Below are 21,005 nucleotides of genomic sequence, written 5' to 3'. Positions count from 1 at the left end.
ATGATGAGATATAGAGGTGTGTATGATAATTATATATATGTTGGAATAATACGCTTTTCTTGTAAATGATATCTTGGAGTTTCATACAACAATGCCTGTCATAGAATTTCGTAAGATCAGTGAATAGTGACCAGCATATACGATTCTGGAAGGATTCTATGACTGAGGGAAAGGATTTGGGTAATTTGTTGTTAGTTCCGCTGAGACTAGATTGTGATTAACTGATTGTGGCAATAAAGAATAATTAGAAACATGAATGGTTTGGTTGATATGAATATATTAGAATATAATGAATTTTATGGGAGTGTAATTTATTACAAGTCATTGGATAAAATTATAGGTGTTGACTTGCCCAAACACGTAGACGTACGTGGGGATGGGAGAAAGTACATAGGGCATGTGGTAGAATTAAGCATTATAATAAACTATCTATTATTTCAGAAGCAGAGGTGATATAGTCAATGAATTTTGTATATTAGGGGAAAAAATAATTCATTTGGTTAGGTCGTTAGATCTGGTTCCAAATCAATGAATGTGGGGTTTGACTCGTTGACTGTTAAGTTGTTTACGTTGAGCGTGTGAGATCTGTGTCCTTCAAAGCTATTTTCTGATAAAGTGTGGTATGTGCCAGATACTAAAACTACTGACCATTTTCATTGGAATAAAGGAGTGATTAACTTGTCATTTCAATAAAGCATAGATTCTGCATAGCTGAACAGAGTCTAGGTTTTCTAAGTATAGTTTAACTATGGTTGTGGGTTGTTTAGATTGAAGGAACATTCAGGATAAGACTGGACGATCTAGCAGCCTGCGTCTTTTCAGACTGAAGGACTCACTTATTCAACGGGAAAGAATGAGGAGTGACTATAGTCAGAAAGGACAGTTACATGAATCTGAATAGCGTACTGGCAATTTGGATAGAGTTATGGCCATAATTTGAATTGTTTAGGTAGACTGGAATGAAAGTAAGGTAATTTAATAATATGAATATAAATATATTATTAGTTATTGTTGGGATGTGAATAGACTTTACTAATGCCATGAACTGGTTTCCGGGTAAAATAGAGTCGTACTTGCTTGACTGTATCGAGATGAAATAGTTATTTAAAGCAAGTTTGAATAGCTGGATGGAAAGCATTTATTTGACAAAATTATAATTGTTATTACTTTATTCTATGGTTTGCGTCACCAGAAATGTATGCGAATAGTTGGTGAATTGTAGAATGATAATGTATTTTCGTTACGTAAACCAGGGGATGCAAGGAGCTTTGGCTATTATGCTGAGTGAATAGCACCAATTTATAGTGGGTTCTAGATTTGTTGAATAAACAAACTTATATTTTAAACTAAAGTAATGCAATAGGCTACAATTATAACATTATCAGAAAAAGGCACTATACGCTCATCTGTGGTCCTCTGTAGCTCAGTTGGTAGAGCACGGTGCTTGAAACGCCAGGGTTGGGTGTTCAATTCCCAAGGGGGGCTAGTATAATAATGTATGAGCTCACTAATTGTGCGTCGCTTGGAATAAGAGCATCTGCTAAATGACTAAAATGTTAACGGGTATGGAGAGGAGAGTACGTGGTAGTAATTTTTTAGTAATTGAATAAGGTTTTGCTAGATTAAATGAGTGACAATGGTGGAATATGTCTATAAATAAATTGGATTGTGATAAATGATTGATTTCAATATATGATGGTAAACTACAGCAAGTGTTTGGTGTTACTTGTAGCTTACTTAGAAAGGATAGATTAATAGATCTCATTCATTCTGTAATGGCGGGGTGATGGTTTAATTGTGTGGCTATGATTTTAGTTGATTACAAGAGAAATAGGATATAGTTTATGACGCATGGAGAAGTGAATGTCTTATATGGTAATAGATCAACTGAACCAAACATGACGTTACTACGGCAATTTAGGATGGTTAATGTTGTTAATTTCGGTTTTAAACCCTATGATAGAGGTAAATGCAGAACGCTGTTTGAAAGTGTGTTTTATTAGGTCTGCTAGTAAAAATGGAAGAATTTCCATTTTTGTCTGTGGGTGTTAACCATTGGGGCTTGCTGAAACGTGAGAGCGCTATAAGGGACATTATGGGTTAAGTTAGGTGTACAAGGATCGCGTATTTGGTAGGAAGTCATAGGAGGTTGAATATTATGACTGTAAGTCGCTTTGGATAAAAGCGTCTGCTAAATGGCATATTATTATTATTATTATTATTATCGGCAGGAAATTGCTAGCTAGTTAGCGGTGAGAGCTAGTGCGGTTTTCGTTGGGTGACGTCACTTGCTCTATGAACTGGAAGTAGATGCTTTGTGTGGCGTTTGTGGAGCGACAGGTAACGGTGCTTCGATGGTGAATGTTGTGGATATGTGCAGAGGGTCCCTGGCTCGAATCCAGTAAGCGACAGAAAGTAAATATTTTACATTGATGCCATTGATGTGAATTACTGGTTTCATTGATAACATTATAGGAAAGATGTTATCCTACCAATCCATGTCGGATAGGATAACATAGTAATTAAAATTGCATATAATAATAATAATAATATGCCATTTAGCAGACGCTTTTATCCAAAGCGACTTACAGTCGTGCGTGCATACATTTTTGTGTATGGGTGGTCCCGGGGATCGAACCCACTACCTTGGCGTTACAAGCGCCGTGCTCTACCAGCTGAGCTACAGAGGACCATATCGGTGAATTGGATGTTTTATTGGTTTTTACTATAAATATAAAATTATTTGTCATCAGTTGAGGTACCGTTATGAGGGAAATTAGCGGTAGAGTATGATAGATATTGTAGAGGGTTTAAAAAATAAGTTAATTGGGTGATGAGACAGGTTGACTTGATGTTGAATGGGATTGTTTAATAAAAGTAATTATTTTTATTTAGGAGAATGAGAATATGTTTTTAGGTAGTATTGCTTTGTGGAGACGATTTACTAATGAAGACCATGTCTCGATAGTTGAATAAGGAACGATATTTGACAATTGATCATTTTTATTATGACATTATATAGTTTGGTTAAACAGCGGTGAGTTATGAAATTGTTTATTACTTCAGATAATGATAATTTGTTTATAGTATGTTGAACGATGAGAGTAGTTCTGAGGAGTGAGAGTGATACGAATGATTGTCGATTAGATAGGACTGGGGATATATGTATGTTGTTTTGTGTGTAATTACTATCTTTGGATTGTTGATTATATGTTAACGACATGTATACTTTCTGTTCCAGGAACATGGGGATTTCTTTATATCTCATTGGGATGTTAAAAAAGTCTGTAGGCTAGGGTGGAACTAGTTAGTAAAATTAAGTAGTTATATTTTTATTTTGTCATAGGGAGCTACCAAAATAAATAAGGCCTGGCCATTTTTTGTTTGTTTATTGTTTTACTATATGGTGTTTGAATAACCATAAACAAATTACTTAGTATGAAATGTTATTCTGTATAGGATTTTATTTCTATTTTGGGTTTTGTGATGGGATGGAAGTGAAATATCTTAAAGGGGCATACACATGTAATTTGGGTTTTATTTACTGAGGGATAAGTAAATATGTGTGATTTATTTTGAAAAGAGCTGTACTAAGGACTTACTGTACACTCGGGATACAACATTTATGAAAGGTCTTGATGGTTGTTAGGAGTAGTATACTATTGGATGAAACAATTCATTGAATGATTTCAATGACCTCTGTCCTGGCTTTATAGTGTGACCTGATCACCCGCACTATAAATTCAAGAGGCATGCTGAATTAGGGGGTTAGATATAATAAGGATAATTGTGAAGAAGTTTATAATTTGGAAAAAATCCTATATATAAATTAGTCCAAACAGGACAAGGATGAAGTGAGAGGGTTAGTCCTGAAGGAGAGGTATTCCTTGAATAGTGTTATGGAATACAGTTAAGTAAAGATATGCTCAAGGGTTGTCATTTTAAGGTTAGTTATTATTTTAGGTTTGATAGGCAATATTGTTGTTGTTTTGTTTTTTGTACACATGAATCACGATGTGATGCATGTGTCCAAGGGGAGAAGTTGGGATTACAGAGGTTTTAATGTTTTGTTATGGTTTTGTGGGGAAATATGCAAGGTGTATTAATGATATGAGCAGTAGTAATAATGTGTTATGGGTTAGGTTAAATCATTTTTGTTTTTGTGATAGGAGGCATGGTGTAGAGGTGGTCTGTCTATGAGATAAGTGGACTACAACAAGCTGGAAGCAGGTGTGCTTCATAATCTCAAGGCTTCTCTTGACGGACGAGAGGACATGAGTAGCATACGGTGTCTCATTTAACCTAACAATGCTCTTAAGATTTTATTTTCATGGGTGAAGATAACTCTGCCCAACTAAGTAGGAGTCTGAGCATTCTCTGCGCCCTGGAGACTATGTGATGGCAAAAGACTACAGAAGAAAGAGCTGGAAAGACCCTATGTGAAGGGGCCTGTACCAGGTGTTGTTGGCTACCTTAGTGATGGTAAAAGTGGTGGAGACAGATACTTAGATCCATGTTTCCCACTATAGGAGTGTTCCAACCTCAGCCATTGGGTAGCATTGTTGTCTTTTGTGTTTGTCTGTGCTTGTGTCTTTGCAGCAGTAACTCTGAGCTTCCCTATGGGTAGGCTGATTGAAGGACACTTTTCGCAGACCGATGTCGATAGATTGAGAGGGACTCTGGCTGATCCGGAGACCCTAGTGACGGAGGAAGGTTAACAGCTAAAGTGACCATACATCGTCGTCCAGGTTACACCAACGGCGGTACGGATAGAGGGGAGCGCGATCGGGTATCATCTAAACCATTGTACCAGAGTGAGGAAACTGATGACTAAGAGACCACCAAGACTTTCAAGACCTCCAAGACGCACCAGGAATCCTCATCATTGATTTCTCTGTACTTGACTAGTTCCCTGAGAATAAGGGGAATGGGGTACTGATAATAGTAGAGAGCTGAAGAACAAGACATAGAAGGGATATAGACAGGATTAGAAAGTATATTCTTGCACAGGCAGGAACCATAACTAAAATGCAGGAAGGGATCACTATTAAAATACAAGGGTTCAAATATTATTGGTGTGTGAGGAACCAGCACAAAGAGTATGGGGAAGTCACATGGGGTAGTGTGACTTTAAGATAATGAAAGAAAGAAACAGGTGAATCATAGATATAAGGAGAACAGTCCAAGACTTAGATAAACAATTTGATGTATTATTTAGTGTTAGATTTCCAGGGGGAAGTGTTATTGGAGTAGTTATTCCTTGGGAAAGTGCACTGAACCCTGTACATGTTAGAGCCATACCAAATACAGAAGAAAGGGAATTGAAGGAGCCGTTAAACAATGATTGGTATAGATGAGTACAATATATTGCATTAAAATTAAATAAAAGAATAGTCTAATATGCACCACATCTCCGTTTTAAATAGTTAACAGTAGTTCAACATCTTCACAGTTAATAGGACTGTGTGCTAGGATTCAATCATAACTGTTGTAATGTTTAGGAAATTCTAATTATAAACAATTTTATGATCAACCAGGATGAAGAGAGAAGTGTAAGCAATTGTTGGAATAGGAACAAGGAAAAGGGAAACACCAGAGTAATGTCAAATAGATTATGAGCAAAAATATAGGAATGTTAAAGTAAAACAATTGGGTTATATAGTTTGGGAGAATTCAAGGGAGAATGTGAAAATAGGGGTTGTTTAAACAGATAGCCTTTGGAATACAGGGACCCCTCAAAGAAAAATCTATCAGGCATTAGATAGAAATGGGTATTAAGAATGAGTGATGAAACATAAGACACGTAGTCAATGTTAATAGGAATGTTTTGGATTGGAAATGAACTCAACTAAACTGTTATGATCTGTCCTTTCCTGAGGTTACTACGGATGGTGTCGTAATGCATAGCAAAAATAATTTGGTCCAGAACGGTGTAAACCTCAATAAAAACCAAAAACCCTCTACCCGGCTGAAGGGAAACAACAAAGGCGTTGAAGACGTTCCTGTCCGACACCACCTCTGCCAGGAGACCTGAATCCAGCATCAAATCAAAGCAATCAATTGCCTTCTCTTTTGTGCCTTTTTCTCTCAAGAATGTGACAGGAGTCCATGTGGAGTGAGCAGGAGGAGAGAGGTCTATACAAATGCAACGTTCTTCCTAGTATGGGTATACTGGTTTGCAAATGGACAAAACAGAATGATGGTGGAGGTGTGGCGGTTCAGGTGTGACATTGGAATTGGGACATTGCCATGGGTAATCCAAGATGAACTATGAAGCTATCTGAAGAACATAATGAAGACGCCAGAAGATTGAGTGCCGGTAGAGGAAGGGACTGTTAGTTGAGGTAGTATGTTGATTAAGGAGGTATTATACACTACTAAATTTATAGTAATTTGGACAATGCATTAAGGTACTGATCTGTTGTAATTCTCGTTATGAGGAAGTTAATGCTAGAATTATTATAATATAAATATACATTCTGCCAGTGTCAATATGTGCCAAGGTGAGAGTTTTAACTTTGAATAATGGAACAAAGGTGACTAACTAAGAATTGTCATTCCAAAGTTGTTTTGGGTAATTAATTTGATGATGATTATAAATTATAGGTGGACTGATTGATCTGAATAACTTATTAATATTAATGCTTAGTGATGTTGACATTACAATGAATTGATTAGATATTGATTATTTTGATTGTTATAATACTTGTGATATGGGTGAAAAGGGTTATGTAAGCTAAGGATATTGACACCATTCTTAAACATGTCCTAGATATTATTGTTAAGACAAAGTTGCATATGTTGATGTGATAGGATACTAACACATATATGGGAAATGCTATAACTAAACAAAAGTGGGGAGCATTGTTTATAAAGAAATACACCCAGTTCAGGGAGCGCCATGACAGTACGTAAATGAATATGGGACATTTTGGGAATTTGGGAATCCTGAATGTTTGTATGAAGTTGTTCCTGGGGGTGGATGGGCCTGCCATGGTTACAAAGCCTAATAGAAAAACTTGGAGGTTAATTTAGAGGAAAACCTTCCAAACTTGTATCCAATACCTGACTGGGCTCTGGGTCCTCATCAGGATGGGTCAAACAATGAGGAATATATATTTGTTTAAATATATGCATATGAAAAGTAACCACATATGGCAAGGATAAGAATAAGTAAATGCGCATGCTTACATTCATTTAAAAATTAATCTTTGTATTATTTGGGACATTGTTGGAATGTCCCAAAGGGGGGAATTATATGGTAATATTTTATGTATCATTAAGGAAAATGTTGGGAAATGTTTAAGATAAAATATAGTAACATGATTGACATTTTATAAGTCCAGATGCATGTTTAAATAAGGAATATAGTCAATACAATGTGTAAACATGCTTTAATGAATGTATGCATTTTATGTTTAAAAGTGTCTGAGCCACGTCACCAATATAATGAGATAAGGGGAAGAGGCCATATGGAAAAGCGCCCATGGTCTTTTGGAGTAAACAACATGTGTTGTTGGACTTTGAAAGATAATAGTGGCGTGGCAGTTAAAGAAGTTAATCAGTGATCTTAAGGGGAGTAGCTTTGTAAGCTATGTATACATGACTGTGCATTTGTGTGTTATATAAGAGATCTCTAAGCAAAAGAGAGACAGTTGTTCCATGGAGCAAGCTCAGCTTTATTATGCAATAAAGTCTAATTCTTGGATTCACAAGCTCCGGTCTCTTGAGAAATATCTTTAAGTTGTCTACTTTTCAATCAAATATTTCTACGACATTATCAGAGCACCTTACCGATCACTGCACCTGTACACAGCCCTTCTGAAATTAGCCCACTCAACTACCTCATCCCCATATTGTTATTTATTTTGCTCATTTGCACCCCAGTATCATTTACATTTTAGTCATTTAGCAGACGCTCTTATCCAGAGCGACTTACAGTTAGTGAGTGCCTTTTTTTGTTGTTTTATTTTTTATACTGGCCCCCCGTGGGAAATGAACCCACAACCCTGGCGTTGCAAACGCCATGCTCTACCAACTGAGCTACATCCCTGCCGGCCATTCCCTCCCCTACCCTGGACGACGCTGGGCCAATTGTGCGCCGCCCCATGGGTCTCCCGGTCGCGGCCGGCTACGACAGAGCCTGGATTCGAACCAGGAGACAGTATCTCAGTATCTCTATTAGCACATCATCTCTTGCACATCTATCATTCCAGTGTTAATACTAATTGTAATTATTTTGCACTATGGCCTATGTATTGCCTTACCTCCATAACTTGCTACATTTGCACACACTGTATATATATTTTCTGTGGTATTTTTGACTTTATGTTTTGTTTCACCCCATATGTAACTCTGTGTTGTTGTTTTTATCGCACTGCTTTGCTTTATCTTGGCCAGGTTGCGGTTGTAAATGAGAACTTGTTCTCAACTGGCTTACCTGGTTAAATAAAGGTTAAATAAATAAAATAACAGAGAGAGAAACAGAGAGAAAAAGAGAAATGAGAGATAGAGAAAGACAGACAAGACAGAGACAGAGAAAGACAACACTTCCAGTTATTTTCCATTTACACCAATTCCATTAGTTTACTTGACTCTGTGGCTGAGCCCCAGGGAAACACGCACAGACTTATAACAACAGCCATGATGATGCAATACTCTCTGGGAAATAGTCCACGGCTCAGCCATCCTGAGCTTGGACCATCACAGAGAGAAAAGCTTTTGTTTCACACAATAAGTCTCCAGGCACCCACCTTGATAAAACGCCATATGCGACGGTAATGGGGCTCTGGAGAGGGTTTCTCAAGGCCCATAAAGCAGACATCACTGCATGCACACCTATGTGCCGACACACATCTAGGGTTTAGACTGCCCTTTATGAGGCGGGGGAATGTCAGCTGCTGTCTGCTTGTCCTCTCATTTGATGTGCAGAGATTGGGTCTTTATTTTTTATGTCTGGGTGCTCCGGTGTGGCATGCACTGAGCAGATATGTCACAGAGGGCTTTGCTGCCATGCCGCCCTGAGATGGGCTGGCTTGATGTCTACAGTCATTGGCTTTTTTTCTCCCCTCCTGACAACTCCTCGGCTCCAAGACTGGTGGTATTTGAAGCTCCCTGACCTCACACCCAGCCAGGCTGGAGATAACAGCTGTACATCAACTTTGGGGAGACCAGTGAAGGGTAGCTAGGCCTCTGAAGATAGCAGACACCTGACAGGAAATGTCACGCTACTTTTCCTCAACAAAGTAATACAAACAAATTGTAAACATGGGTCGTTCCACGAGATGAGGGCATTTTGCTTATATTTTAAGTAATTTTGCACCAATATTGCATTTTTAAAGCCAGTTATATTCAATTAATCTGATTTTGAATATGAAAAAGGCTTGCTAAAGTGCCAAAGTTCAGCATTTTGACATGTACCTCTGTCAACCCTGTGTCACTTCTAGGAAAATGTACTCACTTTTAATCCCAACATTTCTTCAAGTTTCACCATCATTGTAAAGCCCTAGTAATTTTGTTGCTTAGACAAAGTCATTTATGTAGATTATTTATTTAATGTGATTAGTGATTCATTTACATCTGTCCCTCATTTTAAGGTCAACCCTGTTACGTGAGCTGAGCTCTCGTATTAATACGGTGAAACTATTCCTTTTTAAACATTTTACCCAGGCTAGACATTTTTTACCAATTAAATTTTTTGGTGCATCTTGCATTCAATTGCCACTCCCTGTTGTACACAACAAGCTTCCATTCCCCTGTCACAAGTGGATTTATGGCTGATTTAAAAAGAAATCGTCAACCCTGTTACAGTCAAAACTTAGTTTATTTGGCACTTAACTTTTTTTGTTTTGTTTCACCTCTTGAGATGGGAAAACTAGTTTTTTTATTAAGTTGAACGTGTGTTCTGTGTGACAGAATGTAAATTACAGTGGGGGAAAAAAGTATTTAGTCAGCCACCAATTGTGCAAGTTCTCCCACTTAAAAAGATGAGAGAGGCCCTTTGCAGAAAAACAGCCCCAAAGCATGATGTTTCCACCCCCATGCTTCACAGTAGGTATGGTGTTCTTTGGATGCAACTCAGCATTCTTTGTCCTCCAAACACGACGAGTTGAGTTTTTACCAAAAAATTATATTTTGGTTTCATCTGACCATATGACATTCTCCCAATCCTCTTCTGGATCATCCAATTGCACTCTAGCAAACTTCAGACGGGCCTGGACATGTACTGGCTTAAGCAGGGGGACACGTCTTGTACTGCAGGATTTGAGTCCCTGGCGGCGTAGTGTGTTACTGATGGTAGGCTTTGTTACTTTGGTCCCAGCTCTCTGCAGGTCATTCACTAGGTCCCCCCGTGTGGTTCTGGGATTTTTGCTCACTGTTCTTGTGATCATTTTGACCCCACGGGGTGAGATCTTGCGTGGAGCCCCAGATCGATGGAGATTATCAGTGGTCTTGTATGTCTTCCATTTCCTAATAATTGCTCCCACAGTTGATTTCTTCAAACCAAGCTGCTTACCTATTGCAGATTCAGTCTTCCCAGCCTGGTGCAGGTCTACAATTTTGTTTCTGGTGTCCTTTGACAGCTCTTTGGTCTTGGTCATAGTGGAGTTTGGAGTGTGACTGTTTGAGGTTGTGGACAGGTGTCTTTTATACTGATAACAAGTTCAAACAGGTGCCATTAATACAGGTAACGAGTGGAGGACAGAGGAGCCTCTTAAAGAAGTTACAGGTCTGTGAGAGCCAGAAATCTTGCTTGTTTGTAGGTGACCAAATACTTATTTTCCACCATGATTTGCAAATAAATTCATTAAAAATCCTACAATGTGATTTTCTGGATTTTTTCTCCTCAATTTGTCTGTCATAGTTGACGTGTACCTATGATGAAAATTACAGGCCTCTCATCTTTTTAAGTGGGAGAACTTTCACAATTGGTGGCTGACTAAATACTTTTTTTCCCCACTGTAGGTGAAATCTAAAAATAATTGACCAAGTTACACTTCTCAAAAGGCACCGAATTGGTGGAACGACCCACATGGTGTTTGACTGGCAAAAAGTGCTAAAACAAGAATATATGCAAACCTTATACTATTTCAATATAAAGGCAGTAGAATATGAATGTATAGCACTTGAGTGTGTATGACACCAAGCCTGCACTAACACCTAAATTATAACTATGCAGTCACATTTTGTATTCATTGTGTATCAACTGCTTTGCAGGGCAGACAAGTTAATTTCAGAGATATTGAATAAGAGTGTGGAGTTGTAAATGCTCCTCTAATGCTGTTGTCGTATATGAAGATTATGACGTTGTTAATGTTTTTAAGTGGAACCAGAGAGGACGTTTATTTTAGTGTCAGAGGGAATGGTTTTAATGTGACACCCCGGATAGGACAGAGAAGTCTGTGTGTTGTAGACAGGGGATTGGACAGTAGAGGGAGCCACCCCTATCTTGGGAAGATTATATATACTGGGTAAAAAGCGAAGAAGAGGTTAGAGCGACCATTGCAATCTGGGAAGTCGCTCTCCGGGTGGTCATGACATCCGTCACTTATGCTGGAATCTTGTGATATGAATAAACTTATGATCAAAGGTTCAGTATGAGCAGACTCCTTTGTTTATCAGCAATAATTGCCAGCATTTACTCGATACTACACTGTTCTTGTATGTCGTGACATATACTAAACCACCTCGACTGGCACAGTAATAAATGGGAAAAGGAAATCTAATAAAAACTGTGGGAAAGCATGCTGCATGATAGTTGAACCTGCTAAATGTGTCTCCTGAGAGCTAATTCAGGCCATTATAACCAATACCCTCAGAATGCCCCCTCGATGATAGAACATTGACATATTCATATACACAGAAATGGATTCATGAACACAGACATTAACCCTGCTCTTCCTCTAAAAACAAATAAAAGGCTGACTCTCCGTTTGGATCAATGGCAGTCTCATTCTGTGTGCTCATTCCTATTCCCCCAGGCACTACAGGCAGAATTACTAGTAGTATGCATCAGCATCCTTCCTACACCTCCTCCTCTTCTCTCCTCTCGTTCTTCATCTCTCCGGTGTTACCTCTGAACAGAGCAGGCAAAGAGAGAAGACCCTTTAAAAAATACTATAAACTGTTTACATTTACATTTTAGTCATTTAGCAGACGCTCTTATCCAGAGCGACTTACAGTTAGTGAATACATTATTATTATTTGTATTTATTTTTATACTGGCCCCCCGTGGGAATCAAACCCACAACCCTGGCGTTGCAAACGCCATGCTCTATCAACTGAGCTACATCCCTGCCGGCCATTCCCTCCCCTACCCTGGACGACGCTGGGCCAATTGTGCGCCGCCCATGAGTCTCCCGGTCGCGGCCGGCTGCGACAGAGCCTGGATTCGAACCAGGATCTCTAGTGGCACAGTTAGCACTGCGATGCAGTGCCTTAGACCACTGCGCCACTCAGGAGGCTCACTGTTCTTTCCCTCCCTTATGGATAAGAGATCAATAAATCTATTCTAAATCTATTCATTCATATTCAGAATGGCCTCTACTCGGTGTAAAATAGCCTTGTCTGGGTCCCACTTGAGGGAGAGGCACTCCTAAGAGGCAGGTCCTTCAGAAGCTGTATTGAATGAGTTCTGGGGGAGCATTGACATTATCATGCATCATCGTGGGAGGGCAAGCGAGACATATCCCCTTGGCCAAACTGAAACAAAAACACTCTTGCTTGCCTGCCATTAGGCCCATCATTAAATCATTGGTTGTTTATGTACTGAGCAGAGCATGGTGTCTAGAACAAAGTATGACATTTCATTAATAACATACACAGTCAGAGATATTAGCTCCTTAGCATACCTGATACCCATTCACCCTAAGAAAGAAAGCCGTGGTTGCAAAGTTAAGCTGATGTCAATGTTATTCATAACCATGTTTACTTCATTACCATTTTACTATAATACTTCTGAGCCACAGACACAACAGTATGGTCAAAGTCTCAATGCCTATTATTATATTTAAATAATGTTGGTAATGTATACTTCGCTGTACATAGGCAAGAATGAATAACATCGACGAAGCATTCATTAACGACATTATTTTAAACTTACAGTATAATAGGCATTGAGACTTTGACCATTCCTGTGGTGTGTGATGCTCAGAGGTATTATAGTACAATGATAATGAAGTAAACATGATTATTGGTTGTGAGAAGGAGAGGGAGACGAGGGGCGTACAGGGAGTACCATGCAGAGGCTGGTCTCCTCCTCTCAGACCCAGCTGAGCTGTGGAGGGGGTAGGCTGGGTTGGTTCTCTGGAGGGACATGAAAGACGCTTCAGACCTCGAACAGAAATCAAAGATGCCCATCAGTAGCATCACCACGCCCACCCCTGTGGCTAAGCACTATGCAATGTCTACCTAGTAAATCCACCGGCGGATGCAGAAACCCACACCCTGTTTATAGCTAGGCAGGGTGACAGTGAGTGGCATGTCTCCAGCATTTAAACAGACGTAGAGAATCAGGATGGTGTCCTGAGGTGGTCTTTGATGGGAAGAGTTGTTTGTTCAACTTTTGCATATTTAACATTTCACCAAGACAGAAGAACATGGTAGTTATTCCTTCTAAACAGGTTGTACACCACCATCATCGCTGAAACAGAGAGAATAAATACAATAGGCTGTATACATTTCAGCATCTTTTATCAGATTAGATTTTTTGGCAATTTAAAGCTTATAGGAGAACGAAGCAACCAAAAAATTAAACAATTCCAAATTGAAAACCCAATAAGCCCTGGAAATGAATAATGGAAAGCAACATATACAATGTTAGAGAAAAACTTTATAGATCTCATGGAGGACAAACACAATGCACTGTGTTCATTTTTGTTTAAGACCACACTGCCCCAGAAAATATCGGAAAGCAAACTTGAGTGCACATTGCAGGCTTTTGTGACCTCACTTCCTGGTTCCTCTGTCAGAGAAAGAAGTGACAACGACAATCTGTCTGGTGTTGAAGCGTGTGAAAAGTCACAATATTCATTTTTTGACAACAATGACGACAACATCGACACAGTCCAACTCACTGACATTGAAGATGAATCATCTTCAATAGCCAAGATCATTACCTATGGATAACGGTCCTGGTGTTGCATATTTCATAATAAATTACTCTGTAGAGATTTCACGTATCGTTCGCACAGTCTGACTGACTGAACAGGCTGGTTTTCACTTGCAGCTGGGAGGGAGATTTGGCCCAAACCCACACCAATCTAGTTTCTTCTGTGTGTATGTGTTTGTGTGTGTTGGGTTCACAGCCTCTCGATGTCCCTGTACTTCTTCCTCAGAATGGAGACCTGGTCCTTGAACAGCACAGGGTCCAGTCTCATCTGGGAGTGCAGCAGGGGCATGAACCCAAACCAGCCGCTGAACGAGTTCATACACGTCTGTCTCTGGGCAAAGTGGTCCGGGTCGGCCCACCGGGACGTCTTAGAACCCTGTGGACAGACACACAGACAGAGGAGATACGTCAGTTCAGCATGCCAACCCCACACAGGTCATGGGACTAACTGACACTGCATCAGTGTAAAAGCAGAAACATGTACTGTGTGGAGGATGGTACATTAGAGCTGTGTTGACTGATGTAAACTGTTTTCCTTCCAAGGCCGGCCAAAATCTCCAACAAATGTCCCCATGTTTCCAATTAACTTTCCTGTGTGATCTTGAAGCATGGCAACCGATGACTGCAGTGGAAAAATATGCCTGGAAAGGGCCTGAAGATACTAGGTGTTGAGAGAGGGGAGAAAATCTACCACTGGTACGCTGCTGCCTACACAATTAAGACATTAATCACAGTGCCGATAGTGGCGAGTCATCGGGCTGCCCCGAGCTGGGCCATCAGTCAGGCCTGACGTGGGCCGGCCCCGGCCCAGCCCGTGCACACCGACTGACCGGACGGGGAATCACACAGGGAGACTGTTGGCACTCTGCAGCCTCCTCCCTCTGCCTCCACCTCTCTCTGGAGGCTCCTGAGTGAACCGGTCTGTAATACTGCAGTCCTTCTCCTCTCATATCCCACCTCACAGCACACCTCACAGGCTCTGGCTGTAACTTCAGGCTAATTTCAGACTAGCAGGCACCTTGAGATCAGTGGAGGCTCCTCAGAGGAGGAATGGGAGAACATTTACATTTTAGTCATTTAGCAGACGCTCTTATCCAGAGCGACTTACAGTTAGTGCATACATCATTTTTTATACTGGCCCCCCTTGGGAAACGAACCCACAACCCTGGCGTTGCAAACGCCATGCTCTACCAACTGAGCTACATCCCTGCCGGCCATTCCCTCCCCTACCCTGGACAACGCTGGGCCAATTGTGCGCCGCCCCATGGGTCTCCCGGTCGCGGCCAGCTACGACAGAGCCTGGATACGAACCAGGATCTCTAGTGGCACAGCTAGCACTGCGATGCAGTGCCTTAGACCACTGCGCCACTCGGGAGACTATTTCTACTCAGTGAATTTCATAAAAATAAAAGTAGTGAAACGTTAAAGAAGTTATCCTTTTTAGATAAAACTATACTCAAAATAGTAATGTCACCAAATAACTGATTAAAACCCACGGTTTTACAATGCAGGTCTCCAGTAGCCTCAACAGCACCCTCTAGGGTAGGACCATGGTGTAGCCGCAGGACAGCTATTTTCCGTCCTCCTCTGGGTACATTGACAATACAAAACCTAGGAGGCTCATGGTTCTCATCTCCTTCCATAAACTTACACAGTAATTATGACGACTTCCAGAGGACATTCTGCAACCTATCAGAGCTCTTGCAGTATGAACTGACATGTTGTCCATCCAATCAAAGGATCAGAGAATGAATATATTACTGAAAGCACAAGCTACAGCTACAGTGAGGGAAAAAAGTATTTGATCCCCTGCTGATTTTGTACGTTTGCCCACTGACAAAGACATGATCAGTCTATAATTTTAATGGTAGGTTTATTTGAACAGTGAGAGACAGAATAACAACAAAAAAATCCAGAAAAACGCATGTCAAAAATGTTATAAATTGATTTGCATTTTAATGAGGGAAATAAGTATTTGACCCCTCTGCAAAACATGACTTAGTACTTGGTGGCAAAACCCTTGTTGGCAATCCCAGACGTCAGACGTTTCTTGTAGTTGGCCACCAGGTTTGCACACATCTCAGGAGGGATTTTGTCCCACTCCTCTTTGCAGATCTTCTCCAAGTCATTAAGGTTTCGAGGCTGACGTTTGGCAACTCGAACCTTCAGCTCCCTCCACATATTTTCTATGGGATTAAGGTCTGGAGACTGGCTAGGCCACTCCAGGACCTTAATGTGCTTCTTCTTGAGCCACTCCTTTGTTGCCTTGGCTGTGTGTTTTGGGTCATTGTCATGCTGGAATACCCATCCACGACCCATTTTCAATGCCCTGGCTGAGGGAAGGAGGTTCTCACCCAAGATTTGACAGTACATGGCCCCGTCCATCTTCCCTTTGATGCGGTGAAGTTGTCCTGTCCCTTTAGCAGAAAAACACCCCCAAAGCATAATGTTTCCACCTCCATGTTTGACGGTGGGGATGGTGTTCTTGGGGTCATAGGCAGCCTTCCTCCTCCTCCAAACACGGTGACTATGGTCCCAGCTGCCTTGAGATCATTGACAAGATCCTCCCGTGTAGTTTTGGGCTGATTCCTCACCGTTCTCATGATCATTGCAACTCCACGAGGTGAGATCTTGCATGGAGCCCCAGGCCGAGTGGCGCAGTGGTCTAAGGCACTGCATCGCTGTGCTAGCTGTGCCACTAGAGATCCTGGTTCGAATCCAGGCTCTGTCGTAGCCGGCCGCGACAGGGAGACCCATGGGGCGGCGCACAATTGGCCCAGCGTCGTCCAGGGTAGGGGAGGGAATGGCCGGCAGGGATGTAGCTCAGTTGGTAGAGCATGGCGTTTGCAACGCCAGGGTTGTGGGTTCGATTCCCATGGGGGGCCAGTATGAAAAAAATAAAAAAATAAAAAAATAAAAAGGATAAATAAAAAAAAGGAAAAAATGAAAAGAAAAAGATAAAAAATAAAAAGACCAAGAAAAGGGTAGAAAATATATAGAAATTAATACAAAAATAAAAAACATATATAAAAAATAATGTTTGCACTCACTAACTGTAAGTCGCTCTGGATAAGAGCGTCTGCTAAATGACTAAAATGTAAATGTGTTTCTTCCATTTGCGAATAATCGCACCAACTGTTGTCACCTTCTCACCAAGCTGCTTGGCGATGGTCTTGTAGCCCATTCCAGCCTTGTGTAGGTCTACAATCTTGTCCCTGACATCTTTGGAGAGCTCTTTGGTCTTGGCCTATTGATTGATTGATTGCTTCTGTGGACAGGTGTCTTTTATACATGTAACAAGCTGAGATTAGGAGCACTCCCTTTAAGAGTGTGCTCCTAATCTCAGCTCGTTACCTGTATAAAAGACACCTGGGAGACAGAAATCTTTCTGATTGAGAGGTGGTCAAATACTTATTTCCCTCATTAAAATGTAAATCAATGTATACAATTTTTGACATGCGTTTTTCTGGATTTTTTTGTTGTTATTCTGTCTCGCACTGTTGAAATAAACCTACTATTAAAATTATAGACTGATCGTTTCTTTGTCAGTGGGCAAATGTACAAAATCAGCAGGGGATCAAATAAATGTTTCCCTCACTGTAGCTAGCACTGCAGTGTATAAAGTGCAGTGAGTAGTTGACTCAGAGAAAGACAATAGTTGAACAGTTTTGAACAAATTAATTTCTTAAAAAATTAAGAAGAGGCAGCAGAGAGAGAGCTAGCTATATTTCGTTCATTGTATTTTTTAAAATCTTCTTAGTTCACCTTTCACTTACTTAGCTAATGTAGCTAATTTGTCCTACTCAACAACCTGACTCAAACAGAGAGGAATGCCATTTATGTTAGCTAACCGGCTAAGGATATCCAACACTGCAACTCTTTTAAGTCAACGTAAACTTTCAGATGTATTAAATTTTTTCAGTGTAACTACTAAACTGCTTGCTGTACACTGTACTGCGTGAATGTACACATGGATTGGATTGTGGGTTTTCAAACACGTTAGTTCTAGTTTGTTGAATATAACATTAATATGGTGACAACGCTGTAGGATGTGTAGCATTTAAATTTTAGTCATTTAGCAGACGCTCTTATCCAGAGCGACTTACAGGAGCAATTAGGGTTAAGTACCTTGCTTAAGGGCACATCGACAGATTTTTCACCTAGTCGGCTCGGGGATTAGAACCAGCGACCTTTCGGTTACTGGCACAACGCTCTTACCCACTAAGCTACCTGCCGCCCATTATGGTATGAAGGTTTGAATGGAGAGTTTTTTTTTGCCTGGTCACAGACAGCTGTTGAGTTGTGCACTGAAGTCCAAGCGAATGGAAAAGGTGAGAGGAGGAGAGTGTGTAGATGGGAGAAGGAATTATACAACTAGCAAAGTGATGATGCTGTAGGTGGCTGCTTTGAAAGTGAACTATGTGTGCGGGTGATCATTGTTGTATTCATTCCGCTGATTCTGCTGCAAAACATTTCTTAAACGGAAGCAAACTAAATGGGGAGGGACCTACCTGAATTTGTCCAATAGAAACTATTGTTTTAGTTGCAAAACAACATTTTTCAACTGTTTGGACTAATGATTACACCCCAGATCAGTAAATGCAGGCAAGAGTGTGCAAGGCGGTATTGAATGTGTCAGTGTCTGTCACCTTGATTACTCAAATTTGTCTCGGGACCTGTGTGTACCTACGCTATAAACTTTCAATTGTAGGCTAGGTTGTAGCAACCTCATGATAGCCTAAACCTATCGATGTTACATTGAGCTGGATAAATGGAATATGAATGACAGTCTTCCAATATGCTGTAACAGAAATACGCCGTGCTCATAAAAAATAAAAATCTTACTCCCTAATCTTAAACGGCACCAACCGCCAATGCTTGAGATTGGGCCCTGACCCAAGCGCTGGAAATTGGCCGTTGGTTAGTGATGTATGCTGTGTAAACACATGGTTTCACGGATGGCATCTTCAATGAGCTAGGATTGTCAGGTCAAACGCGCATGCTCAGGCACGCACACATACGCACAAACGCCTGCAAGCACACACTGATACCACGGAGACCTACTGTACCTGCTGCATCATTGTCTCCTTGTACTGCTTCTTCTGGGTGACTTTGATTGGTGGGAGCTTAGTGACAGCGGCCACCAGAAAGTTCATCAGGATGTCCTCACAGTTGGCCATCTGGTCCACCATTGTTAGAAGGCTGGCTGGCAAGTAGTGAGTGTACAGGTAGTGATAATACCTAGAGAAACAGAGAGAAAGAGGGATGGATACATTCATAAAAGGACACCACATTGATATACTGCATAGCACAATATTGCAAATGGAAACAGCAGTGACTACACAGCCAGCCCAGAGAAGAGCCACCCTCCCCTACGGCCTCATCCACCCGCCTGACGACACCCAGAGACAGATGTTTTAATTTCTCAGAGTGAGACACTTCTCCCCTCTCTTTCTGGCAGCCCTGATTGTACCATGTCTCATTTCCCATCTGTTTATTATGTTGGGGGCCCTGGCTGTATGGCTGACAAAGGCAGGCACATAATTTCCTGTATGTCTGTGCTGAGGGATGGGCATCAGTCAGTCAGTCAGTTGGGGTGGGGCACTCTTTTTAGATCCAGAGGCAGTCTGACTGGTGCCTTCACTCTCCTCTCCTCCTCCCCTCTGGTAGCTCCGCTGGGCTCTTGGCCTCTGCAGCATCAGCCCAGCTATCACTGTCAGCCTAGTAAAGGTGAGGTGTCACAGCCAAGGTCTGCCGTCAGCACCGTTTGTCTGTCTCATCCGCACAGGAAAGACGAGCACAAGGACTTTCCTTTGAGACAAACTCTGTGCCTCTCTCTCTGCGAAGCTATTGATCTATGTGATATTGTTGTTGTCAGTTATCTTGTCAACATTGTCATTTTCCAGATCTGAATATCACACTCTGCCTGATATCTTTGTTCATGTTGATATCTTTGGATGGGAAATGTATGCTGAACAAAAATATAAAACACAACATATGAAGTGTAGTTCGCATGTTTCATGAGCTGAAATAAAAGATCCCAGATATTTTTCATAAGCAAAAATGTGTTTACATTCCTGTTAGTAAACATTTACCCCTTGCCAAGATAATCCATCCACCTGACAGATGTGGCATTTCAAGAAGCTGATTAAACAGCAGGATCATTACACAGGTGCACCTTGTGCGGGGGACAATAAAAGGCCAGTCTAAAATGTGCAGTTTTGTCACACAACACAAAGCCAAAAGATGTCTCACGTTTTGAGGGAGTGTGCAATTGGCATGCTGACTGCAGCAATGTCCACCAGAGCTATGGCCAGAGAATTGAATGTACATTTTTCGACCATAAGTCGCCTCCAACGTCGTTTTAGAAAATGTTGCAGTACGTCCAACTGGTCTCACAACCGCAGACCACGTGGGCCTATGCCCTCCCAGGCTCACCCATGGCTGCGCCCCTGCCCAGCCATGTGAAATCCTTAGATTAGGGCTTAATTGATTGATTTAAATTGACTGATTTCCTTTTATGAACTGTAACTCAGTAGAATCTTTGAAATTGTTACATGTTGCGTTTATATTTTTGATCAGTATAGCTATCTAATTAATGACACTGATTTGTTAATTGCGCTGATCTGATAGGATTGTTTCTACACTTGCTACTTGTGACAATACAGTGAGGGAAAAAAGTTTTTGATCCCCTGCTGATTGTGTACGTTTGCCCACTGACAAAGACATGATCAGTCTATAATTTTATTGGTAGGTTTATTTGAACAGTGAGAGACAGAATAACAACAACAAAATCCAGAAAAACGCATGTCAAAAATGTTATAAATTGATTTGCATTTGAATGAGGGAAATAAGTATTTGACCCCTCTGCAAAACATGACTTAGTACTTGGTGG

The 21,005-nt window shown here is 40.9% G+C and overlaps 1 protein-coding gene across 1 annotated transcript; it reads right to left on the bottom strand.

Annotated features, from left to right (window-relative positions):
• Positions 1-13,678: 13,678 nt before the first annotated feature.
• LOC311106664 (exostosin-1-like) lies at positions 13,679-19,345 on the bottom strand. Its single transcript, XM_084149058.1, has 2 exons — positions 19,180-19,345; positions 13,679-14,486 (listed from the first exon to the last, which is right to left on the bottom strand). The coding sequence occupies exons 1-2, from the start codon at positions 19,300-19,302 to the stop codon at positions 14,301-14,303; spliced, it is 309 nt and encodes a 102-aa protein (XP_084005184.1). The 5' UTR covers positions 19,303-19,345; the 3' UTR covers positions 13,679-14,300.
• Between the last annotated feature and the right edge of the window lie 1,660 nt (positions 19,346-21,005).

This window comes from Coregonus lavaretus (assembly GCF_964263955.1).
Source record: "Coregonus lavaretus genome assembly, chromosome: 31".
Lineage (NCBI taxonomy): Eukaryota > Metazoa > Chordata > Actinopteri > Salmoniformes > Salmonidae > Coregonus > Coregonus lavaretus.
The sequence above is the reverse complement of the archived record's forward strand: the minus strand, read 5'-3'. Positions and strand labels throughout refer to the sequence as shown.

Excerpts from the sequence above, each read along its gene's own strand:
- LOC311106664 (XM_084149058.1), bottom strand. The coding sequence starts at position 19,302 with ATGGTGGACCAGATGGCCAACTGTGAGGACATCCTGATGAACTTTCTG. Across the intron at positions 14,487-19,179 it reads AGGAGACAATGATGCAGCAG|GGTTCTAAGACGTCCCGGTG; the intron begins GTACAGTAGGTC and ends GTCTGTCCACAG.